Source organism: Saccopteryx leptura, chromosome 10 (assembly GCF_036850995.1).
Source record: "Saccopteryx leptura isolate mSacLep1 chromosome 10, mSacLep1_pri_phased_curated, whole genome shotgun sequence".
NCBI classification, from domain to species: Eukaryota; Metazoa; Chordata; class Mammalia; order Chiroptera; family Emballonuridae; genus Saccopteryx; species Saccopteryx leptura.
Genome location: NC_089512.1, coordinates 56,515,816 through 56,539,764, shown reverse-complemented (window position 1 = coordinate 56,539,764; position 23,949 = coordinate 56,515,816). Strand labels below are relative to the sequence as shown.

Below are 23,949 nucleotides of genomic sequence, written 5' to 3'. Positions count from 1 at the left end.
TCCCACGCCACCACATCCTGCAGTCAGCCCACTGGGGAGCTGAGGCCTTGGGGTGGGGCAAAGGCATCACCCAGCATACTTCTTCCCATTTCCTGTGCACGCATGTGCACGCATGCGCACGCACATACACGCACACAGGACTTCTGAGGCCTGCACTTGCACACCCTCAGCTCTGTGAAATGATCCATCTCAGGGTGTCCTTCATGAGGGGTGCCCAGGTCTCTACTAGTCTAGAGGAGGAGGTAGAAGTACCAGCTTTCTCGACCCCCGCCCATAAGGGATAGCTCCATGCGGACAGGCAGGGTTAAGGCAGAATGACTTCCAGATCCTTCCACTGGGGCATCTTGCTTGTGGGGGTTCACCACGTACGTGATTGTACGTGTTGCGGTGGTCATGGGGCTGGGTGGTGGGCACTTACGCTGACCACCTCCTTGTGCAGGTTCTTGGCCAGGATGTCCAGCATGGAAGTAGCCAGGGCCTTGCGCTTCTTGGACAGGCTCTGTTTGACATTGTCGGTGTTGATGTAGAAGGGCCCGATGGTGATGCTGCTGGGCAGCGAGCTATCCAGGGTCTCCTTCTCCCGCAGGTGGGTGAGCACTACCTCCCGCACCTCCTCAGCTGATGGGCAATGCTCCTGGTAGGCCCTGCGGACGGTGGAGCACATGAGGAGCAGAGGATGGTGAGAGGGAGAGGGTCACACAGACACACAGACATACTCAAACGCCGGACGCACCTGAGGAATGTGGAGATGTCACTGTTATTCAGCTCCAGGTACTTTCTGTACTCCTTGGCGTAGGCCTGCAATGGGACCATGGCCTTGTGCACAGCGTTGGCGATGGTGGCCCTCAGCTCCTCCACCAGGGGCTCGTGAAGCCCCACGGACTCTAGCAGGGGGTTTCCGCTGATGAAGATGTCCTCCATCACCAGCTGTGGAGTGGGGGAGGCACAGGACTGGGTGAGCCACAGGCAGTTGGGCGGGGAGGTTGGAAATGTGATCCAAAGACTGTTTGGCCAAGCGCAGAGAGCATGGGGGGGGGGGGGGGTCAGGGTTGGGACTGTCGACCGATACAAGGCTAGGAGCCCCCTGGGGTCCAAGGGGCAGCGTCTTCCTGTCTGTGCCTGACTCAGCCCATTGCCGAGGAAAGAAACAGATGGGACAACCAGGCTACAGATGGCTCTGGCTGACCAGCAAGGAAAACAAGAGGGGACTGGAGTTCCAGAGGCTGTTGGACCAATGGCTTGGGCTCTGTGCTGCTCTGGTAATGAAATGGGGACTTTTGACTAGAGTGTAAAGGTCAGTCTGTGTCTACATCTTAGCTGGAGAGAGAGGTCAGGAGCTGGGTGGGATCTGAGTCAGACGTGGCTGTGGCAGCTTTAGATGAGTGAACACAGTTGGCATCATGGGTCTGACACTTAGCAGCTATGTGACCTTAAGCTAAACTCTAAGCCTCTTGACAAAATATGGATGTCGATGGCTCCCAATTCAGCTTATGGTAAGGATGAAATGAGCTACTCAAAAATTAAAGGGCTGAGCACACTGCAGCCATGCGGGAGGCACATGGGAGAGCCGAACTGTCCTAATTCTTGGGGCAGCGTGCTGGGGCTATGGTAGCCACGAGCAGCCAGGGCAGCAGTGTCCTGGGCCTTGAGTTGTACCTTCTCCAGCTGTGGCACTGCGTGGGTGGCCAGGATGCCTTTGTCGAAGAGGTTGAGCAGAGATGTCTCGAATTGCTCTAGCGGTGTGCTGTAGTGCACCCCTGAGCTGTCCAGCACCAGGTCCACAATGAACAGAGGGTTCTTCCGGGGCCTGTGGGGTAATGGCCAGACTGACCACGAGCAGAGTGCTGAGAGGTCCGTGTGCAGCAGGCCCAGCCCTTTGCCCTTTGGCCACCACAGTGGCACTTGAGCTTTCCATGCACAAGACTTGCCTCTTCCCTCCTCCCAGAAACCTCCAAGTTACCAGAGAGAAAGATCCAGGCAGGCTCTGCTGCTCCTGCCACTTGCCCAGAGTTCCATGGGTACCAGGGAGAGGAAGGGCCCCTTACGTGGTCTTGAGATTATCAGCACAAGTTTGCCACACTCTGGGCACCTGCAGCTCTCCACTCTCCCTGGGATCCCACTATCCTTGGCTTCAGATACTCACTACATGACAACAGCCCTCAAACCTGTATCCTAGCTGGGTCTCCACTCTGCACTCTGGATTGCCAACCACCCACCGACCCACATGGACCTCCAGTGGCATCTCAAACATCCTGTGTCCCCCAAATCCTGCCAGCTCCCCGCAGGGCTTGCTCTTAGGGGTGGGCCCCAGAATCAGCCTTGTCTCTTCCCCTTATACATCCTCCTTTGACCAGGCCCCACAGTACTGTGCCCATGCACGGTCCCACACCTCTCCCAGCAAGTCCCAGCCCTGCTACTCCTTGTCAACAATGGCAAAAGCCCAGGTGTGATGCCTGTCTCACCTGTCCCCACAAAGAGCATTATTTCTGTAACGTAAATCAGATCATTTCTCTCCTCGGATAGCTGCTGACCACACTTAGAATAAATCCAGCCCTGACCATGACCCCAGGAGGCGCTGTGTAATTAGGCCTGGTCCCTGCCATCTCATCTATGTCACCTGACCAGCTTTCCCTGTACCCACACCCCCACTCCAGCCATAGCTGTTGGCCTTTCCTTCCTAGACTACCCAATCCTGCCTCCCCTTCGTGCTTCTGCACTGCCGGCCCCTCCACCCGCCCAGTATCTCCTCACAGCTCGTTTCCTCTCAGTCTTAAGTCCTGGTTCAGATGTTACCTCCTACCTGAGCCCCTGACAAAAGCCCCTTTACCCCCAGGACTGTCACAGCCCCTGCCAAGATTGGTAATGACTGTGTGTTTATTTCTTGTTGTCTGCCCCCACCCTGTTCCCATAACACCCTGCCTGGTTCATGTCTGAAAGACTACTTCTCGGCTGAGTATCTCAGTGACTGACAGAGAGAATGAAGGTCAGGGTGGGAATGAAGCCAGGGCTGGTGGGACAATCTCCAGCCACCAGGGTGGGGGCCAGGCTCTCCCTGATATCCAGCATCTAGCAGTAATGGGCACCCTGACCCTGGCTGTCCTCGTCCCTCCACCCTGCAGCACCCTAGCCACTGGGACCTGGCAAGGAATAATTCCAGTGTCAACAAGTGCCTCAGCCAGCAGGACGTCACCTGTAGGGGCTGTTTATGAGGTCTTCGCCCCAGACCATGTCATCAGGGCAGTGGAGCACACTGCAACAGGCGTCACTGATGAACTGTGAGAAGCTAGCCAGTGAGTCCTGCACCAGGAAGCGCAGTGTGTCCTGCAGCATGTACTTGACCAGCTCCATCAGCTTGCGCAGCTTGGACATGAGGTACACCTCCCAGTTGGTCTCGTAGAGGTTGTACCAGCCCTTGCTCATATCCCGCAGGCTGCTGCGCATGGCCACTTTGAGCGTGCTGATCCAGGTGTCCTTGAGGAACATCTGCACCTGGAGTGGCCACAGAGGGCATCACGCAGCCAGCCCAGGGAACTGCTGCCCACAGTCACCTGGAGTGGCCACAGAGGGCATCACGCAGCCAGCCCAGGGAACTGCTGCCCACAGTCACCTGGAGTGGCCACAGAGGGCATCACGCAGGCAGCCCAGGGAACTGCTGCCCACAGGTGCCACGCTCGGGAACTCTAGGAACCAGGGCGCTGGGGCAGCCTCAGGACTCAGATGACCGCAGAGGGATCTCCTCCAACCCCAACTTACTGACAATTCCTGCCAACCAACACCCTCCTGTGACCCTCCTGTGACCCTCCTGTGACCCTGGTAACTAGAGGTTCTTTGAGGGAAGGAGGGAGGGGAAAAAAGCAGGGCATCCTTTCAGCCAAGGGAGAGACAGAGATACAGAGAGAAAGGGAGCTTTTCTCCTAGGCCATTGGCAATGGTCTCCCATGGGAGTGACCCCCTTCTCCCTTGTACCCAGTCCTCAGGTAGATATAGGGGTGCATAGGGTTCCCACTTTTGCTTCAGAGGCCACCAGGGTTGGGATGGAAAGTGACTGGTTCTCCTTTTCTCTCCAAGGTGAGCCACCCCTGTAGTGCCCACCCCAGCCTCCTACAGGTCTGAGAAAAGCCAAATCCTTATAGTAAGGAGAGCCTCACTGCTGACGGATCAACCCCGGGCTTCCCAGGAGACCCTGGTCTGCGCTTATCAGCTCCAAAGCCCTCACTTGCATGCCGCCACTCTGTGCCCTGGGCGCCCACGCACCTGGGAGAAGGTCTGGGACTGGATCTGTTCGAACTCTTCCAGGCGGCAGTACTTAGAGAGGTTCGAGTGGAACAGGGACACGGCGGTGACTTTGTTGCACTCAGCCCGCACCTTGCTGAGGGCTGTGATGACCTCTGACCGTGTGAGCAGGGACATGAAGGTGAAGGCCTCCTTCTGCTCCCGGAATGGGTACTTGGGGACACTCACCAGCCCTGTGGGTGTTGAGCCAATGGCCAGTGTCATATGGGCCTGGGATACACCAGGAGTCAGGACGAATCTAGAGGGACATGCTCCTGCCTCCTCCCCAGAAGAGACACACATGCCCCAGAACCCCTCTTTTTCCACAGCCTGTCAGAGTGCCCCAAGGCCCTGAAGCAAGGTGCCTGCTCTGGGATCAATCAGTGATTTTCCTCCCTCTGGGTCACAGACCCACGAAGTGGTTGAAAATTGCAAACTCTCTCCCCATCCACTACTGCCCACTCTGCATACAACCTCTGGTGCCCATCTGAGGCCTGCCCTGGTGTAACAAGAGGGAAGATGTGGGTACCAGGACCCTTAGAATGTCCACTGTCCAAGCCCAATGCAGATTCTGACCACTTTGTGCACACAGAAGCTGGGTCCAGGAAGAGAAGTCAGCAGGGATTGGGGAGCTCAAAGCAAGGAGGGATTGGGAGGAGCTGGCACCTACTCTGTGACTCGGTCTGCCACCTGTCCAGTGGGGCTGCAGCAATGCAAACCTACTCTTGCTATTGAAGAAAGAAAAGGCCGTGTGTCCCTAGGTCAGACAAGAGCCCTCTTCATCCACTTCTGAACAACTATTTTCCTAGTACGCATTTACCTTGCTACTTCTGCACTACTCAGATTACTACTTTTTTTTTTTTTTTTTTTTTTTACAGAGGCAGAGATAGACAGGGACAGACAGGAACGGAGAGAGATGAGAAGCATCAATCATCAGTTTCTTGTTGTGCGTTGCGACTTCTTAGTTGTTCATTGATTGCTTTCTCACATGTGCCTTGACCGTGGGCCTTCAGCAGACCGAGTAACCCCCTGCTGGAGCCAGCGACCTTGGGTCCAAGCTGGTGAGCTCTTTGCTCAAGCCAGATGAGCCCGCGCTCAAGCTGGCGACCTCGGGGTCTCGAACCTGGGTCCTTCCGCATCCCAATCCTATGCTCTATCCACTGCGCCACCACCTGGTCAGGCCAGACTACTACTTTTAAAAAAAGCCTTCATCCACCAGCCCAACAGCACCCCCAGCTCTCCAGGGAGTTAGGAAAAGGAGGGGAATCAATGCTGGGGACAGGATAGATGTAGGTGAGTGTTGGGTTTATAGAAGATCCTAGAAAGAGGGGTTGTAGGGGCTCTGGCCATGTGAGTGGCTCTAGGACCATCTTTGCCCCATACCCTCACCTTGTTTGGGCACCTCCTCCTCCTCCTTTGTAGGCAGGGTCACGTAGGAGAACGTGTCGGGCTTGGAGGAGACGATTTGGTCAAAGTTGATCTTGTTCATGCTGCGCTCGTAGTCTAGGTTCACTTCTCTGGAGAGACTGCCGAGGTGCTCCAGAACCCTGTCCACGGGGACAGGACAGAGGGGAGTCAGGGGCCCCATACCCTGTCACCCTCACACTGGGGCCCAGGCTCTGCTCTCGTATGGCCTAAGGTCATGAGTTTGGGGCTTCCTCTGGCATGGACACACCTCCCACCTGGACCCTGGGCCACTGACCTTCGTTACCCTCTTCAGCTGCCTCTTCCATGCCACCGCCACCCTGCGTCAGTCCCTGAGTCTGCCTATTTTGCTTCACTTCTCAATGTCACCTAGTGCAGGCCACCCTCCCTGCCTGGCTCCCTCACTCCCACCCCTACCCATTACAATCCACTCCTCACAAAACCCAAATCTGATCATATCCTTCTCTTGCTTAAAATCCATCTCTGGGTCCCCTGGATCCTAGGGTAAGGCCAAACCTCTTCCTGGAACCCAATAGCCCTTCTGTCTGGTTTTGTCCCCCTTTCTTCTTAGGACATTTTCCCTGTTCCCACCCAGTTCGGCTGCAGGCAGCCCCTCTGAGTTCCTGGAGACGCTGAGCTCTCATACACCTCAGAGCCTCTGTATACACTGTTCCTTCTGGCAGCCACGCCTCATCAACCTAGCCCGTCCCTCCTGACCAGCCTAGCTCCTCTCGTGGGGTTTCTGTCCTGGACATATTTACCCTCTCTGGATGAGGGCAGGCCCCATTTATGCTCCCAAAGTGCTTTCCCTGTCTTGACACACCTACTCCCCTCTGGTCAGTGAGCATAGGGTGAGGGACAGTGTGTACTTGGGGCTGTATTCAGCTCTGGTCATTTCTCCAGAGCTTGAACAAGGACTAGTATTCTAAAGGTTCTCAGTACACATATGTTGAGTGCACACATAAAGAAATGAATGAAAGCATATTCATAGCTCAGGGCCTCATGTGACAAGTAGTGGAAGCTCTGCTGGAGGTCTCCCATGACATTTAGGAGCCCTTCTCATGTCCAGGGACATCACCCAGTCCATGGCCTATAGCTCTTTTCTATGCTTCTCCACGTCACAGCCCAGCAGGCTCAGCTCAAGAGCTGCTTCCTCCAATGATCAATAACTGATACAAACACATAAAATCAAGCCCCCTTGTCCCGTCTCCTTCAGGCTAAATTCATGCTCCAGATTTCCCATGCGATCAGAGGCTACACTTCTAAATCCACATCTTTGCCTAGTTGTTTCTTCTAACATATCCTGTCTCCTTCTCTCCCTTACAGAATTTCCCTGAGAGAACTTCATCAATAAATAAATCACTTATACAAAAGTCCCCAAATCATACTTTATTTCTAGGGAATCTGACCTACGGCAGGACATAATGAACCCTGGACCTGTGCTTCTGAAACTGCTGCTGCTATTCTGCCTGAAGACGAAGACAGCATTCACTGGAGACGCACCGAGCCCCAAGGTACCAAGCTCCCTGGACGCACTGAGCCCCCTCCATACCGAGCCCCCCTACAACGAACCGAGCCCCCACCCCCAAGGTGCCAAACTCTCCTGATGACCTAGCCCCCCAACGCACCGAGCCAGGGGTTGTCCTGCATCAGATTTGTTACAGGACATGCTATGCATATTTCCCTGATGTCTAAGCCAATCTGAGCCCAGCAACATTGTATGTCTACCGGAAATATTGTAAATCATCTAAAACTCAAGAAATTGGGATTCTGAGCAACCAAGGTAACAGTGGCTATATCAGTTCTACTCTCCCAGCACACTCTCAAAAAATAAAGGAATAAATAAGTAACACAAAGAAAAAAAGAAACACAAGAACAAACAACACACCTTTAGCATAACTAGAATAGAGAATGCTCAAACTTCACATTATCTTTACGAAGAAAAATAAACATCAACTCCCGGTGAGCTAGTGCTCCTACTCCTGCTGCAAGTCTTCATGGAGAACAAGGGAAGACAAAAATTAACTGTGCAAAGAGGGAGTAGTAGTCACCTTAAGACTAATCCAGCCTGCCCAGGCGGTGGCGCAGTGGATAGAGCGTCGGACTGGGATGCCGAGGACCCAGGTTCGAGACCCTGAGGTCATCTGCTTGAGCATGGGCTCATCTGGTTTGAGCAAAAAGCTCACCAGCCTCACCAGCTTGGGCCCAAGGTCGCTGGCTCAAACAAGGGGTTACTCAGTCTGCTGAAGGCCCGCGGTCAAGGCACATATGAGAAAGCAATCAATGAACAACTAAGGTGTTGCAACGCGCAATGAAAAACTAATGATTGATGCTTCTCATCTCTCTGTTCCTGTCTGTCCCTGTCTATCCCTCTCTCTGACTCTCTCTCTCTGTCTCTGTAAAAATAAAAAATAAATTAAAAAAGGGAAAAAAAAGACTGATCTAAAGTCCTGCCAGAAAGAGCATGTCCATCCCACCTGCAGAAACTCTGAATGAGAGTCCTGGCAAATCAGAGCACTTACTACAAGCAAGAAACTGATGTGATGTGTTCAAGGTAGCTCTTTCGAAAGGCATGACTTATGAGAGGGAAGGTAACAGGAAAGAGGAGTTGTTTGGAGATTAGAAGGTGACTAGAAAAGAAGTAAAAGTGAAAACTGGATTCCTAACAGATAAAAGAGACCAAAACACTTAGACACAATTCTTCCCAACACACACACACACACACACACACACACACATCCATAAAAAAAAGAAAAAAAAGAAAAGAAAAATACTGTAACTGTTATTGTTGCAATAACAGAAGAGGGCACCCTTGAACTAGGAATCTTGTAAACCATCCCAAATCCATGAAATAAATAGGCGCAAGTAAATTACATTTACATTTATATAAAGGTACTGTAAGAAAAAGAGAGAGAATACCTTAACAGATGGAAAGTTTCATCAACCCATCAAAAACGAAACAAAGACAAAGCAGGAGAAAGCTAACACGACACTTAAATCTGAATTAAACGTCTTCAAACAAGTATCTGGGCACATGGAAAAAACATCCTGAATCAGAAATTTAAAAATAAAACACAGAAATAGGAAAAGAAGAAGAAGAAGAAGAGATATTAGAATTGAACTCAGAAAAGAAATGGAAGGAACAAAATTATCTCAGAAAGGAAGGGTTAATACAAGGTGCCTCAAAAAAGAATAGAGTTAAATAAAAAAATAAAGTATATTGAAGAAAGGCAGGAATATGACCCAGAGAATCAAAATGATAAAAAGAGTCAGAAAGTGATTTAGAAATTGGCAAAGAAGAAGCAAGATAGATAGATATCCATCCATCCATCCATCCATCCATCCACAGACAGACAGATAGGCATATAGATATATATATAATAGAACCTCTGATAAAAACAAAACAATGGAGCCCTGGCCGTTTGGCTCAGTGGTAGAACATCGGTCTGGCGTGCAGAAGTCCCGGGTTTGATTCCCGGCCAGGGCACACAGGAGAAGCGCCCATCTGCTTCTCCACCCCTCCCCCTTTCCTTCCTCTCTGTCCCTCTCTTCCCCTCCTGCAGCCGAGGCTCCATTGGAGCAAAGATGGCCCAGGCGCTGGGGATGCCTCCTTGGCCTCTGCCCCAGGCGCTAGAGTGGCTCTGGTCGCGGCAGAGCGACCCCCAGGAGGGGCAGAGCATCGCCCCCTGGTGGGCGTGCCGGGTGGATCCCGGTCAGGCGCATGCGGGAGTCTGTCTGACTGTCTCTCCTCGTTTCCAGCTTCAGAAAAATACAAAAAAACCCCAAAAAACAAAAAACATAACTAGTATTTAAAACTATAATTCAGGGAAAGGAGGAGGTGTGCACAGCAGGTGGGTGGGCAGGATGCTAGAGAATTGGGGGTTGCTGAAACATCTGTCCATACATACTAGCAAACCTTGTCAAACTAGCCCAATCTTCCTACTTACTTCTTCACCATGAACTACCTGCTCATATCCCAAACCAACCCCTGTCTCTCCATTCTTCACAAATGTATTATTGATTCTTTGTCCAAAAGGTATAAAAGCTGCTTGCTCTGGGGAAAATAATATATGTACATGCATACAGCATATATACATATACACATACACATACACATATGCATATATATATATATATACACACACACACACACACACACACACATATGTATATGTAATTCAAAAGAAACTTCCAGAAATAAAAGAATATATGAATCTCTGTATTTAAAAGATGCATTGTGTACCTGGGAAAACTGACCAAGGATGACCAATTCTGTGGCACTTTGGTAAAATGATTAGGCTTTAAAGATTCTTGATCCCCAAGAACTCCAAGTCAAAAAATCGAATAACTTATAAGAGATGGGTGTTGGACTGGCATCAGACTTCTTAAAAGCAACATAGAAGGCAAAACAACAAAAAGCAGTATTTGCCTGATTAGTGGTGGTGCAGGATATAAAGCGTTGATCTAAAACACTGAGGTCACCAGTTTGAAACCCTGATGTCGCTGGCTCTGAGTGTGGGTTCGTCATTGTGGGGTTGCTGGCTTGAGCAGGGGGATATGGGCACAGCCCTGGTCAAGGCACATATGAGGAGCTCAATGGAAGCAACTAAGCAACTACAAGTTGATGCTTCTCACCGTCTCTCTCCCTTCCAGTCTCTTGCTCTCTCTCCCCCCCCCAAAAAAAGCAGTATTAAAAAAAAAACTCTAGGAATAAAAATGTGAACCAAAAATTTTATATCCATTCAAGTTGTCCTTCAAGTTTTAAACATTCTGGAACTCTAGAAAACTCTATACCCTTGAGCTCTATATTCTAAGAGGAATATACTGGAAGAGTAATTTCACCCAGCCAAGAGACTGATGGGGTTCCAGGCACATTACCCCTAAATATGGCACCTTGGTATAATGAATGTTTTAAGCTGAAGGAATTTGAGAAAAGGCGGGTTTAGGAAGGACCCTCTGAACTTCCACTGAAGCAGGTCATCAGACTCTTTTGTGAGGGGTGTTCTCCCTATATATTATGGAGAAAAGGGACCTCCTTAGCTCTAAGAGTGATGCCAAGTGGACTCTGAAGGAACAGGCCTTGCTTAGATTACTACCCTTAGCTCATATCCTTTGGTTCTATCACATTTTCCCATGGGTTTCCACTCCTCACCAAGCCTACCATGAAAACACCCAGGTTTAACCTCTTCAGGTCTTCACTTCTTTATGAAGGGTCCCAAGTCAACTAAAATATATAAATAGTAAATAAATTTGTATGCTGCCTGACCAGGCAGTGGCGCAGTGGATTGAGCATCAGCTTGGGACACTGAGGACCCAGGTTTAAAACCCCAATCATCTGGCTTGAGCGTGGGCTCATCAGCTTGAGCACAGGGTTGCTGACTTGACCCCATGGTCACTGGCTTGAGCAAGGAGTCACTGGCTCAGTTGGACACCCCCCCCCCATCAAAGCACATATGAGAAAGAAATCAATGAACAACTTAAGTGCCACTATATAAGTTGATGCTTCTCATCTCTTTCCCTTCCTGTCTGCCTGTCCCTATCTGTCCTTCTCTCCCTCCCCCCACCCTCACTTAAAAAAAAAGTTTGGAGGAAGACAAGATGGCGCTGGAGTAGGCGGACGTACCAACATCTACCTCCCAGAACCAAAGTGGATTACAAACTAATTTTAAGAACTATCATCTGGAAAAACCAACTTTGGACTAAACTAAGAGGACTCTTCAACCAAGGAACACTGAAGAAGCCACACCGAGACTGGTAGGAAAAGCAGAAATGCAAAGAGGGCTGCCCAGCTCCCCGGAGCGAACGGCAGCCGGGAGAGACTCACGTGGTGGGAACTTAGTGTATCCCAAGGTTCTCTTTACCAAGCTACAGTCACAGAGCTCCAGGAAAAAGCAACCTGGTCTCATCTCTCCAGGCAGAGGAGAACAGAAGCTCCATATCCACACATGCTGCAGATGGCTTTTCCAGCCTACTTGAATCATTACCAGCTAGAAGCAGCGGTCATTGGGACTTGGACGTGAGCTGCAAAGTATAGAATTGTGACAACAATTCCAGTGCCATGCGGACTTTTCCTGGATATGGACTTTTCCTGGACTCCTGCTCCTTGGGACAGCTCCTAACAGACTGAACTGGGGTTGGGTTGCATTTTTCAGGGATTTGGCATGGTGTTGGGGCCAACTTGGACTTGGTGAACATGTTAAGGACACTACTCTTTTATGGATTCTTGCTGTATTGGCCAAGAGTTTGCTTAAAGGCTTTAATCACTGTAAAAAAAAAATAGAAGACTGGATAAAGAAGATGTGGCACATATACACCATCGTATACTATTCAGCCATAAGAAATGATGACATCGGATCACTTACAACAAAATGGTGGGATCTTGATAACATTATACAGAGTGAAATAAGTAAATCAGAAAAAAACAAGAACTGCAGGATTCCATACATTGGTGGGACATAAAAACAAGACTAAGAGACATGGACAAGAGTGTGGTGGTTACGGGGGGTGGGGGGAGGGGAGGAGGGGGGGAGGAGGAGGGAGAGGGGGAGGAGGAGGGGGAGGGGTACAAAGAAAACTAGATAGAAGGTGATGGAGGACAATCTCTCTTTGGGTGATGGGTATGCAACAGAATTGAATGACAAGATAACCTGGACATGTTTTCTTTGAATATATGTACCCTGATTTATTGATGTCACCCCATTAAAATAAAAATTTATTTATTAAAAAAACCCTGGAATTAGAACAAAGAAGCAAGTCCATGCCCGTTGCCTCCATTACCTCTCTTTCTGGCACCCTAAATTATAATCAATAAATATCAGGGATGCTGGTGAAAAAAAAAGTTTGTATGCTTTTCTCTTGTTAATCTGTCTTTTATTACAGAACCCCAGCTGAGACCCTAGGAGGGTATAAGGAAAAAGGATATTCTTCCTCCCTTACAAGATGATAGGGGAAACTAGAAAAAAGACTAATACACTTAATATATTTAATTGTAGATTTAAGGCTAAAACAAAGACAGAGATGGGAGTGAAAAAATATCATGTTAAAGTATTAAGTAGAAAAAAGCAAGTAAAAGCAGATTTTATGGACTATATGTATGTATAAAACTTTTATGCCCTAATAATAGGAATATACCTCTTCCCAAGTGTAAATGGAATATTCACAAAAACTGATTATATATTAGATCACAAAGGAAACATTAGCAAGTTTTATATAGTAGAAATATTATAAATAACACTCTCTGAATAATACTGCCTTTCCACAGAAAAAACTTGAAATTTTATATTAAACAACTCTTTATTTTTTTTTCATTTTTCTGAAGCTGGAAACAGGGAGAGACAGTCAGACAGACTCCCACATGCGCCCGACCGGGATCCACCCGGCACGCCCACCATGGGGCGACGCTCTGCCCACCAGGGGGCGATGCTCTGCCCATCCTGGGCGTCGCCATGTTGCGACCAGAGCCACTCTAGCGCCTGGGGCAGAGGCCACAGAGCCATCCCCAGCGCCCGGGCCATCTTTGCTCCAATGGAGCCTTGGCTGCGGGAGGGGAAGAGAGAGAAAGAGAGGAAAGCGCGGCGGAGGGGTGGAGAAGCAAATGGGCGCTTCTCCTGTGTGCCCTGGCCGGGAATCGAACCCGGGTCCTCCGCACGCTAGGCTGACGCTCTACCGCTGAGCCAACCGGCCAGGGCCTTAAACAACTCTTTAAATAGTATTTTATATATATATTATTTATTTATTAATTTAAGAGAGAGAGAGAAGTGGGGAGGAGCAGGAAGCTTCAACTCCAATATGTGCCTTGACCAGGAAAGCCTGGGGTTTCAAACTGGCAACCTCAGCGTTCCAGGTTGATGCTTTATCCACTGCACCACCACAGGTCAGGCCTAAACAACTCTTTAATAAGGGAAATACAAACTAAATTTTCTGAATTTAAAATAATGAAATTCTACATGTCAGAATCAGTGGACTATTTTTAAAGCAGTTATCAGAGGAAAGTTCATAGCTTTAAACACATTTATCAATAAGAATGTAAATAAGTGAACTAAATTGTTAGCATATACACACACACATACACTCACAAACTATCAATATCACAAAACATAGGCTAAAGGAGGCACAAGAAGAAAATAGTAAAATAAAAGTAGAAAATAATGAGGTAGATGTAGAAAACAGTATGTCAAATTAATAAGTCTAAATTATATATTTTAAATTAATAAGCTAAACAAATCACTAAATAACTTAGTAAAAAAAGGGCAGAGTATAACTCAACAAAATAAGAAGTGAAAAGGGGAAGTCAACACTGAAACAGAAAACAAAATTTATATCATATTGTAAAATTCTATGAAAATATACTTAAAAACCTAGATGACATGGATAATTTTCTAAAGAAACAATGTACACTGAAGTTGACTTACTAGAAATAAGAAAGCTTAAATGGACCAATGATTTTTTTAAAACAAAGAAGAGAGAGAGAGAGGGACAGACAGGAAGGGAGAGAGATGAGAAGCATCAACTCATAGATGTGGCACCTTAGTTGTTCATTGATTGCTTTCTCTATTTTTTCTTAAGTGAGAAGTGGGGAGGCTGAGAGACAGACTCTCACATGTGCCCAAACCAGGATCCACCCAGCAAGCTCCCTATGGGGTGATGCTCTGCCCATCTGAGGCCATTGCTCCTTTACTTGGCAACGGAGCTATTTTAGTGCCTGAGGTGAGGTCATGGCGTCTGGGGCCAATTTGCTCCAATTGAGCCATGGCTGCAGGAGAGGAAGAGAGAGAGAGAGAAAGATAGAGAGAGAAGGGAGAGGGGAGGGGTGGAGAAGCAGATGGCTGCTTCTCCTGTGTGCCCTGACCAGGGAATTGAACCTGGGACATCCACATGCTGGGCCAATGCTCTACTGCTGAGCCAACTGGCCAGAACCCATGACTTCTTTCTCATATGTGCCTTGACCGGGGGGCTCCAGCTCAGCCAGTGACCCCTTGCTCAAGCCAGCAACCATGGGGTCATGTCTATGATCCCACACTTAAGCCAGTAACCTTGGGGTTTTGAACCTGGGTCCTTAGCATACCAGGTCGATGCTCTATCTATGCCATGACATGGTCAGGCTCAATGCAAAAGTTCTAAACAGCCTGACCAGGCAGTAGCGCAGTGGATAGAGCATCGGTCGGGGATGTGGAAGGACCCAGGTTCAAGACCCCGAGGTCGCCAGCTTGAATGTGGGCTCATCTGGTTTGAGCAAAAGCTCACCAGCTTGGACTCAAGGTCGCTGGCTCGAGGAAGGGGTTTCTCAGTCTGCTGAAGGCCCGCGGTCAAGGCACACATGAGAAAGCAATCAATGAACAACTAAGGTGTTGCAACGAAAAACTGATAATTGATGCTTCTCATCTCTGTCCATTCCTGTCTGTCTGTCCCTATCTATCCCTCTTTCTCTGTCCCTGTAAAAAAAGAAAAGTTCTAAACAACATATTAACCAACAGAATCTAATAATACATTTAAAAATGATACACCATGGCCAAGTGGGATTTGTTAAAAGAATGCAAAGTTGTTTCAGTATCAGGAAATCAATTACTATTATACACCATGTTACTAGCTCTAAGGAAACAAATCATATGATTATCTCCATAGATCCTTAAAGTGCCCATGACCAAAACACTTATGAAAATAGAAGTCAATGGGTATGTAATTAAATAAATAAAGTCCTAAAGCCAGCATTTTCTTAAGGGGAAAACACTAGAGGTATTTCCACTAAGACTAAGAACAAGGTAAGGACACCAACCATCTCCCCTACTGTTCACTATTTTACTGGACATATTAGAAGTGCAACTGGACAAGAGAAAGGAATTAGAAGAATAAGAATTGGAAAAGAATAAATAAAACTATTTTTATTTACAGATAATGTGTAGGTAGAAAGCTCTCGAAAGTCAATGATAAAACAAAGTCAAATATTGAATGATTTCTGCAAGGTAATAGAATATAAAATTTGCATAGTAATATCAGTAAATGTAATAATAGAGAAAATCCCATTTATAATAGCCACAAAGAAAATAGTTAATAACAAATATGCAAAACTTATATGAAAAAAAACTAAAGCACTCCTAAAAGATACAGAAGTAGACATAAAAAAAAGGACAAATATTCCTTGTTTTTGGATAGGACAAATCAGGATCCTAAAGATGTCAGCTATACCTAAGGTAATTATAATTTTCCATTGATGTGAGAAAGAGAAAGAGAGGAAGGGAGAGAGAGATAGAGAGAGAAGCATCAACTTGTTATACTTAGTTGTTCCATTCAGTTGTGTATTCGTGGATTGCTTCTCTTACGTGCCCTGACGGTGGGGTGAGGGGTGCAACATCGGCACACCGGGCCAACGCTTTATCCTCTGAGCCACCCAGCCAGGGCCTACCTAAGGTAATTTTAAAATGCAATGCAATCCCAATAAAAATACCAAGTGTTTTTTAAAAAAAGAGCTAGACAAGTTTATAAATCTCATATGAAGAATGAGCATGCAAATCCTATGTAAATCCCAATGATTTTTTTTTCAGAAATAGAAAAATTCATTCTAAAATTAACATGGAATCTCAAGGGACCCCAATAGCCAAAACAATATTGAAAAAGAACAAAGTTGTAGGTCTCACACTTCTTGTTTTCAAAACCTACTAAAGAGCCATAGTAATCAATGCTGACCTCAACACAAATGGTTCCCATTTCACCTACACTGCCAAAACTGAACAGTTTGGTGGCAAGCATGTGGTCTTTGGCAAGGTGAAAGAGCACGAATGTTGTGGAAACCATGGAGCACTTTGGCTACAGGAATGGCAAGACAGTAAGAAACTCACCATCGCCACATGTGGACAACTCTAATAATTTTTTTAAATCTCCAGACCATTCCTTCTCCCATCTCCTAATAATAGCCTATGATGTTCATGCTCTCTGCAGTTCTTCATGTTCCACATTTTCCATGACTCCCTCTAAGTCTAGCTGGGTTACAGAATTAACTTTATGATTATAAAATAAAAACTAAAAAAACCCACATACAATTATCAAATGATCTAGCAATTCCACTTCTGGCTATATATATACCCGAAAGAATAGAAAGCAGGAACATGAAGAGACATTTGTACACTCATGTTCACAACAGCATAATTCACAATAGCCAAAAGGTAGAAGCAATTCAAGTGTCCATCAACAGATGAATGGATAAACAAAATATGGTATATCCATAAAATGGGATATTATTTAGCCTTAAAAGGGAAGGAAATTGCCTGACCTGTGGTGGCACAGTGGATAAAGCATCAACCTGGAATGCTGAGGTTGCCGGTTCAAAACCCTGGGCCTGCCCGGTCAAGGCATATATGGAGGTTGATGCTTCCTGCTCCTCCCCCCCCCCTTTCTTTCTCTCTCTCTCTCTTCTCTAAAATGAATAAAAATTAAAAAAAAAAGGAAGGAAATTCTGACACATGCTATAACATGGATGAAACTGGAAGACATTATGTTAAGTAAAATAAGTCACAAGAGGACAAACACTGTATGATTCTACTCACATAGATTACTTAGAATAGTCAAATTCACAGAGACAGAAAGTAAAATAGTGGTTGCCAAGTGCAGGGGGTGGATGGAAATAAGGAGTAATTGTTTAATGGGTACAGAGTTTCACTTTTGGAGGATGAACAAAGTTCTGTAGGTGGACGGTAGTAATGGTGTACAATGTGAATGCATTTAATACACTGAAATGTACACTTAAAATTATTAAAATGGTAAGTTTTATGTTATATATACATCACTACAAATTAATAAGATAATAATTAAGCCTGACCAGGCAGTGGCGCAGCGGATAGAGCATTGGACTAGGATGCAGAGGACCCAGGTTTGAAACCTTGAGGTTGCCAGTTTGAGTGCAGGGTCACCAGCTTGAGTGCAGGCTCACCGTCTTGAGTGTGGGATCATCAACATTATCCATTGGTCCCTGGCTTGAGCCCACAGATTGCTGGCATGAAGCTCAAGGTCACACTGGTTTGAGCAAGGGGTCACTGGCTCAACTTGAGCCCCTGGTCTAGGCATGTATGAGAAGCAATTAATGAAAAACTAAAGTGACACAACTATGAGTTGATGCTTCTCATCTCTCTCCCTTCCTGTCTCTCTCTCTCTCTCACTAAAAAATAAAAAATAATAATAATCATTTAAACAAATAAACCAACATGCAAGAACAGCTAGGAAAACACCAAAAGGGATAAGCTACAAAGCTACAAAAGCTGGTCCTATAAGACAATATAGAGTAATACACCTAAAACTACAATTCACTTGAAACCTATATCGTTTTATTAATCATTGCCACCCCAATAAATTTAATTAAAAACTATAGTACAAATGCATAAACAAACAGAGCAATAGAACAGAATGTCCAGAAATAGACCCAAGTACATATGGAAATTAGTATATAAAGGTGGCATCTCAGGTCATTAGGCTAAAGAGGAGGTTTCAATAAATGTTGATGGACATTTAATAAATGCTGGTTGGTCATTTGGAAAAAGATAAAATTAGATCCATACCACACACTATATATAGAATAAATCAAGGAATTAAAAAGCAAAAACAGCCTAACCAGGCAGTGGTGCAGTGGATAGGGCGTCGGACTGGGACCGAGGGGACCCAGGTTCAAAACCCTGAGGTCACTGGCTAGAGTGCGGGCTCACCAGCTTGAACACAGGGTTGTTGCCTTGAGCCCAAAGGTCGCTGGCTTGAAGCCCAAGGTCACTAACTTGAGCAAGGGGTCACTCGCTCTGCTGTAGCCCCCCCAGCCAAGCCACATATGAGAAAGTAGTCAATGAACAACTAAGGTGCCGTAACAAAGAATTGATGCTTCTCCTCTCTCCCTTCCTGTCTGTCTGTCCCTATCTGTCCCTCTCTCTGTCTCTCTCTCTATCTCTGTCACACACACAAAAAAAGCCATTGTCACTGAAAAGAAAGTAGCTTTAATAGAACCATTTTGATTTGCTGGTTCTGACCAATTCCAGCTTACATAAATCTTACTTAGGATCATCATTATACTACTTGATTGTGTTTTGTCCATATTTTTCTACTGTTACATCATTTATGCTCTTAAAATAAATGTGGGCAAGAAGAATGGGGGTGAGCAAAGGGATGTGATAACTGTCTTGAACAGCTGAGACCCGTAACATCAGTACTGTGCCCAATGAACGAAGAGAGTGTAAAAACTGTAAGTAATTGCAGTCATTGTACAAATTTAAATTCTTCTTTTAGAAAAGTTTGTCCATGATCTAAATTTCTTAGCAAATGAATACAATTCCAAAAAAACAGAAAAACAAAACAAAACAAACAAACAAAAAAAGATGCCCTTAAGCATATGAAAAGATAAAAAAGATGTTCAGCCTCATCTACAGTACTTACAGACTCAATTATCTTACCTTCGAGACTGGCAAAACTTAAATAGCATAACGCACTCTTGGCAAACTGTGGGGATCCAGGCTTTCTCACACATTGCTGGTGGGCATACAAAATGGCAAACACTATGGAGGGAAATGTGGCAATACCTACCAACTACATATGTACTTACCTTTGGATCTAGCAATCCCACCTCTCAGAATTTACCCTACAGCTACACACCACATCAATATTTTTTTTAATTTTTTTTTATTTATTCATTTTTAGAGAGGAGAGAGAGAGAGAGAAACAGAGAGGGAGAGGAGAGAAAGACACAGAGAGAGAAGGGGGGAGGAGCTGGAAGCATCAACTCCCATATGTGCCTTGACCAGGCAAGCCCAGGGTTTCGAACTGGTGACCTCAGCATTTCCAGGTCGATGCTTTATCCACTGCGCCACCACAGGTCAGGCAACACATCAATAGTAATATACACATGACAATATTATTCATTAGAGCATTGTTTGGAATTGCAAAATACTGGAAATAACCTAAAAGCCCATATATTAGAAAATGGGGCCCTGGACAGTTGGCTCAGCGGTAGAGCATCATCCTGGCATGTGGAAGTCCTGGGTTTGATTCCTGGTCAGGGCACACAGGAGAAGTGCCATCTGCTTCTCCACCCTTCCCACTCTCCTTCCTCTCTATCTCTCTCTTCCCTTCCTGCAGCTGAGGCTCCATTGGAGCAAAGTTGGCCCAGGCACTGAGGACAGCTCCACGACCTCCACCTCAGGCGCTAGAATGGCTCCGGCCGCAATAGAGCAATGCCCCAGATGGGCAGAGCATCGCCCCCTGGTGGGCATGCCAGGTGGATCCCAGTCAGGCACATGTGGGAGTCTGTCTGATTGCCTCCCGCTTCTGACTTCGGAAAAATACAAAAAAAAAAAGAAAGAAAATGGATGAATAAACCATGGTACATGGTAATCCACGTAATAGATTACTAAGCAGCTATGAAAAAGAATAAAGAACATCTCAATGAACTGATATGGATTGACTTCTAAGAAGAACTGTAAGTGAAAAAGGGAAAGTGTAAAATAATGACTAGAGTCCATGGCTGGTTGGCTCTGTGGATCAAGGAGCATCGGCCCAGTGTGCAGATGTACTGGGTTTGATCCCTGGTCAGTCAGTGCACACATGAGAAGCGACCATTAGCTTCGTTTTCTCTCCCTCTCCCCCTTCTCTCTCTCTTCCTTTCTCATAGCCAGTGGCTTGATTGGTTCGAGTGTCAGCCCTGGGCTCTGAGGATGGCTTAGTTGGTCCAAGCGTCAGCCTTAGGTGCTGAGGATAGTTTGGTTAGTCCGAGCATTAGCCCCCGATGTGGGTTCCTGGTCAGGGAGCATACAGGAGTCTGTCTATCTCCCTGCCTCTCACTTAAAAAAATGTGTAGAGCCTGACCAGGTGGTGGCACAGTGGATAGAGCATCAAACTGGGAAGCAGAGGACCCAGGTTCAAAACCCCAAGGTCGCTGCTTGAGCATGGGCTCATCCAGCTGGAGCATAGGCCCACTGGCTTGAGTAAGGGATCATAAATATGACCCCATGGTCACTGGCTTGAGCCCAAAGGTTGTTGGCTTGAAGCCCAAGGTCACTGGCTTGAGCCCAAGGTCACTGGCTTGAGCAAGGGGTCACTCGCTCTGCTGTAGCCCTCTGGTCAAGGCACATATGAGAAAGCAATCAATGAACAACACAACAAAGAATTGATGCTTCTCATTTCTCTCCCTTCCTGTCTGTCCCTATCTGTCCTTTTCTCTGTCTCTCTTGTTAAAAAAAAATGTGTAGAATGCACTACTCTTCATGTAAGAAAGGGGTACAAGTGGTTCCTTGTCTACCACGAGGGGGTTAGGTTCCAGAACCCCTCGTGATAGGCAAAAATCCGTGAAGTAGCGACCTTATATTTATTTTATTACTTATATATATATTAGGACTTTATAAACCCTCCCCACACTCTTATAAACCTTTCCCACACTGTTATTAACTTTTCCCACACTCTTATAAACACTTTCTATGCTCTTAAACACTTTCTACAGTCTTAAACCTACGTAATTTTAACATAAAATTCTACGCTATATATTTTATTTTGATTTAATATTCTTTTAACATGTTTTAATTAATATTTTATATATTTTTTATATTGTTTTCAATTTTTAGGCTAGAAAATGCTTATTTTACTGCAAAAATAATTAAAATAATAAATATATAAAAATACGTACATACTGAAAAATCCCATGAATATAGCAAAAAATCCGCGATATAAAATTATCCAATTTAAAAATCCGCAATACAGTGAGACTGCGAAAAGTCAACCATTATATGGGAGGGACAACTGTCTAAGAAAATATACATGTGTGCTCATTTGTTTAAACAGAAATACAGAAAGGATAAATCAGAAACTAGTGATATTGTTACCTGTGAACAAGTGGTGGGAACAGGGTAGAAAACAAGGGAGATGTGAATAGAATAGAATAAATGGGGGTGGAGAGTGACAAATCTCTGAGTATACATTTTTGAGGTATATATATATATATATACACATACACATAGAAAGAAATGTACATATTGAATATATAGACTATATATACACTATATATAATATACATTATTATATGTGTGTGTATGTATACGTATGTGTGTGTGTGTGTATACACACACACAGTGGACCAAGCTGAATTTCATTAACTGAACATATCCCACTAAAGGGGGTGGGAAGAACTAAACCAGGTAACTTTTGAACACAGTATTTAGAGTATATATTCCCATGCTAAAGAGAAAAAGAACATTAAACAAATAGCAAAGTCTCTTTAGTAGGGTTTTTCTCCTAAAGAGTATTGATTAGTGATTTGAAAATACTTTATGTATTCTAGGAGTGAGCAAATAAGAAACTACATTATGAATAATAGGAGCTTTTTTTCTTCAGGAGAAAGAAGTAACAAATATGTACAATACAAGTGAGAATGAGCCCTATGGTATTGGAGTAAATTTTAAGGTGTCAGTATGAACTCGTGGTTTTAAACAGATAGATCAATAGATAGATATAGAAATAGAGATGTGTGCAAAGGCTATATATAATGCAGTAAAATGTAATAATATACATATATATTTCCCAGATTTGTCTGGTCTAAGAGCCTCAAAGCAATGATTTCCCAGTATTAATGAGTACATCTAAAGCACATACCATGGCTTCTAAATGCCATTCCCCACTACAAGAAACCACGTCTCTTTGGAGAAATAGCTGATTTCAGGGCTGGGTCTGGGAAAATACAAGACGAGCCTAGAACCTGTAGCTGTGCCAGAAAGTAAAAACATGCTCAAAAAGCAATAGGAGCCTGACCAGGCAATGGCGCAGTGGATAGAGCATTGGACTGGGATGCAGAGGACCCAGGTTCAAGACCCCAAGGTCGCCAGCTTGAGTGTGGGCTCATCTGGTTTGAGCAAAGCTCACCAGCTTGGACCCAAGGTTGCTGGTTCGAGCAAGGGGTTACCGGTCTGCTGTACCCCCCCCCCATCAAGGCACATATGAGAAAGCAATCAATGAACAACTAAGGTGTCAAAATGAAAAACTGATGATTGATGCTTCTCATCTCTCTCCGTTCCTGTCTGTCTGTCCCTAACTACCCCTCTCTCTGACTCTCTCTCTGTCTGTAAAAAAAAAAAAAAAAAAAAAAAGCAATAGGAACTTATCAGGAGGACACAGAATCACCTTGAAGAAGCTCATCCTGGCCAAATCTGGGAGAATTTGAACATCAAAATAAAAAGTGGCAGTAGCAGATTATAACCCTTTAAATAAAGTAAGAACCTATGAGTCCATGTTGATAATGAGAGATCTAGAGTTGAACAAAAAATTATTTCAGTCAAAGAAGTCCCTAGTGTAATGGGCAAGATAGCCCCAAACAGAGAAGCAGGAAGGGAGCACTACCCCTGGGCTGCACTACTTCCCGCGGGAGAGCTTCCTGGAGGTGATAATGTTTGGGGATGGGGAATGATGTGGCAGGAACTTACGAAGGCCCTTTGCACATCCGGGGCGTGCTCATGGCCCACTGCTTGATCCTGCTCAGGCTCTGCTCATTGAGTTGTCGCTGGCCATCAGAGGGCATGCAGTCCACATAGAGGTTGTACAGCAGCAGTGCCTCCGTGTTCTTGCGCAGAGCATTGGCCTGGACCACGCGCTGTGTGAACACACGTGGGTCCTCAGCACAGAAGAGGAGCTGGATCCGTGGCACCCAGTATTGGCAGATCAGGAGGGGTGGCCTTCCTAGGGCCAGGTGACAAAGAAAAGGCAATTCTCAGTCAGGCTCTCTGGACTAGAGCAACAGCTTCCAGCCTGGCTCTGCTGCTGATGCGTGATAGACCTCAGCAAGTGCTTTTCCTTTTCTGACTCCTGTCACATCTGTGAAATGGATAAAATGACACTCCCTGCCCTGACTGCCTCACAGGTTGTCATGGATGGATGTGAAGATGCTTGCTTTGTAAACTGTAAAAAGCTTTGCACAAACAAGGAGCTATACAGGATGGCTGTTTATATGCCCATTCCTTGATGCCACACCAAAGCATACATCACTAATTGATGGGATTACACCAGGGCAGACATCACTTAATTGATGGGCTTTGGGCTTCTTCTCAGCATCATGCTGAAAGGGGCACTATCAGCTGCCCAGAGTTGGCATATCAAAAAATGGCCATTTACCCTTCCTGAGGTCTCTGAGTGATGGGTCCTCTGGTTCTCACTGGTCAGGGACAGATAACCACAAGACAAACAGAGCAAGGGAGAATTCCAACCTGAGCTAGCTATGCCCTAGGTGAGGGTTGGCTTCAGTCACAGACCAGG

At 45.8% G+C, this 23,949-nt stretch overlaps 1 protein-coding gene across 1 annotated transcript in view; it reads right to left on the bottom strand.

Moving 5' to 3' along the window:
• DNAH1 (dynein axonemal heavy chain 1) overlaps window positions 1-23,949 on the bottom strand; it is an 83,712-nt gene that overhangs the window by 46,779 nt on the left and 12,984 nt on the right. The window contains exons 8-14 of the mRNA XM_066351910.1: window positions 23,124-23,376; window positions 5,662-5,819; window positions 4,255-4,466; window positions 3,191-3,489; window positions 1,657-1,807; window positions 734-927; window positions 419-644 (exon numbers count right to left, since the gene is read on the bottom strand). Coding sequence (XP_066208007.1) covers window positions 419-644; window positions 734-927; window positions 1,657-1,807; window positions 3,191-3,489; window positions 4,255-4,466; window positions 5,662-5,819; window positions 23,124-23,376 — 1,493 coding nt within the window. The remainder of the gene's footprint in view (window positions 1-418; window positions 645-733; window positions 928-1,656; window positions 1,808-3,190; window positions 3,490-4,254; window positions 4,467-5,661; window positions 5,820-23,123; window positions 23,377-23,949) is intronic.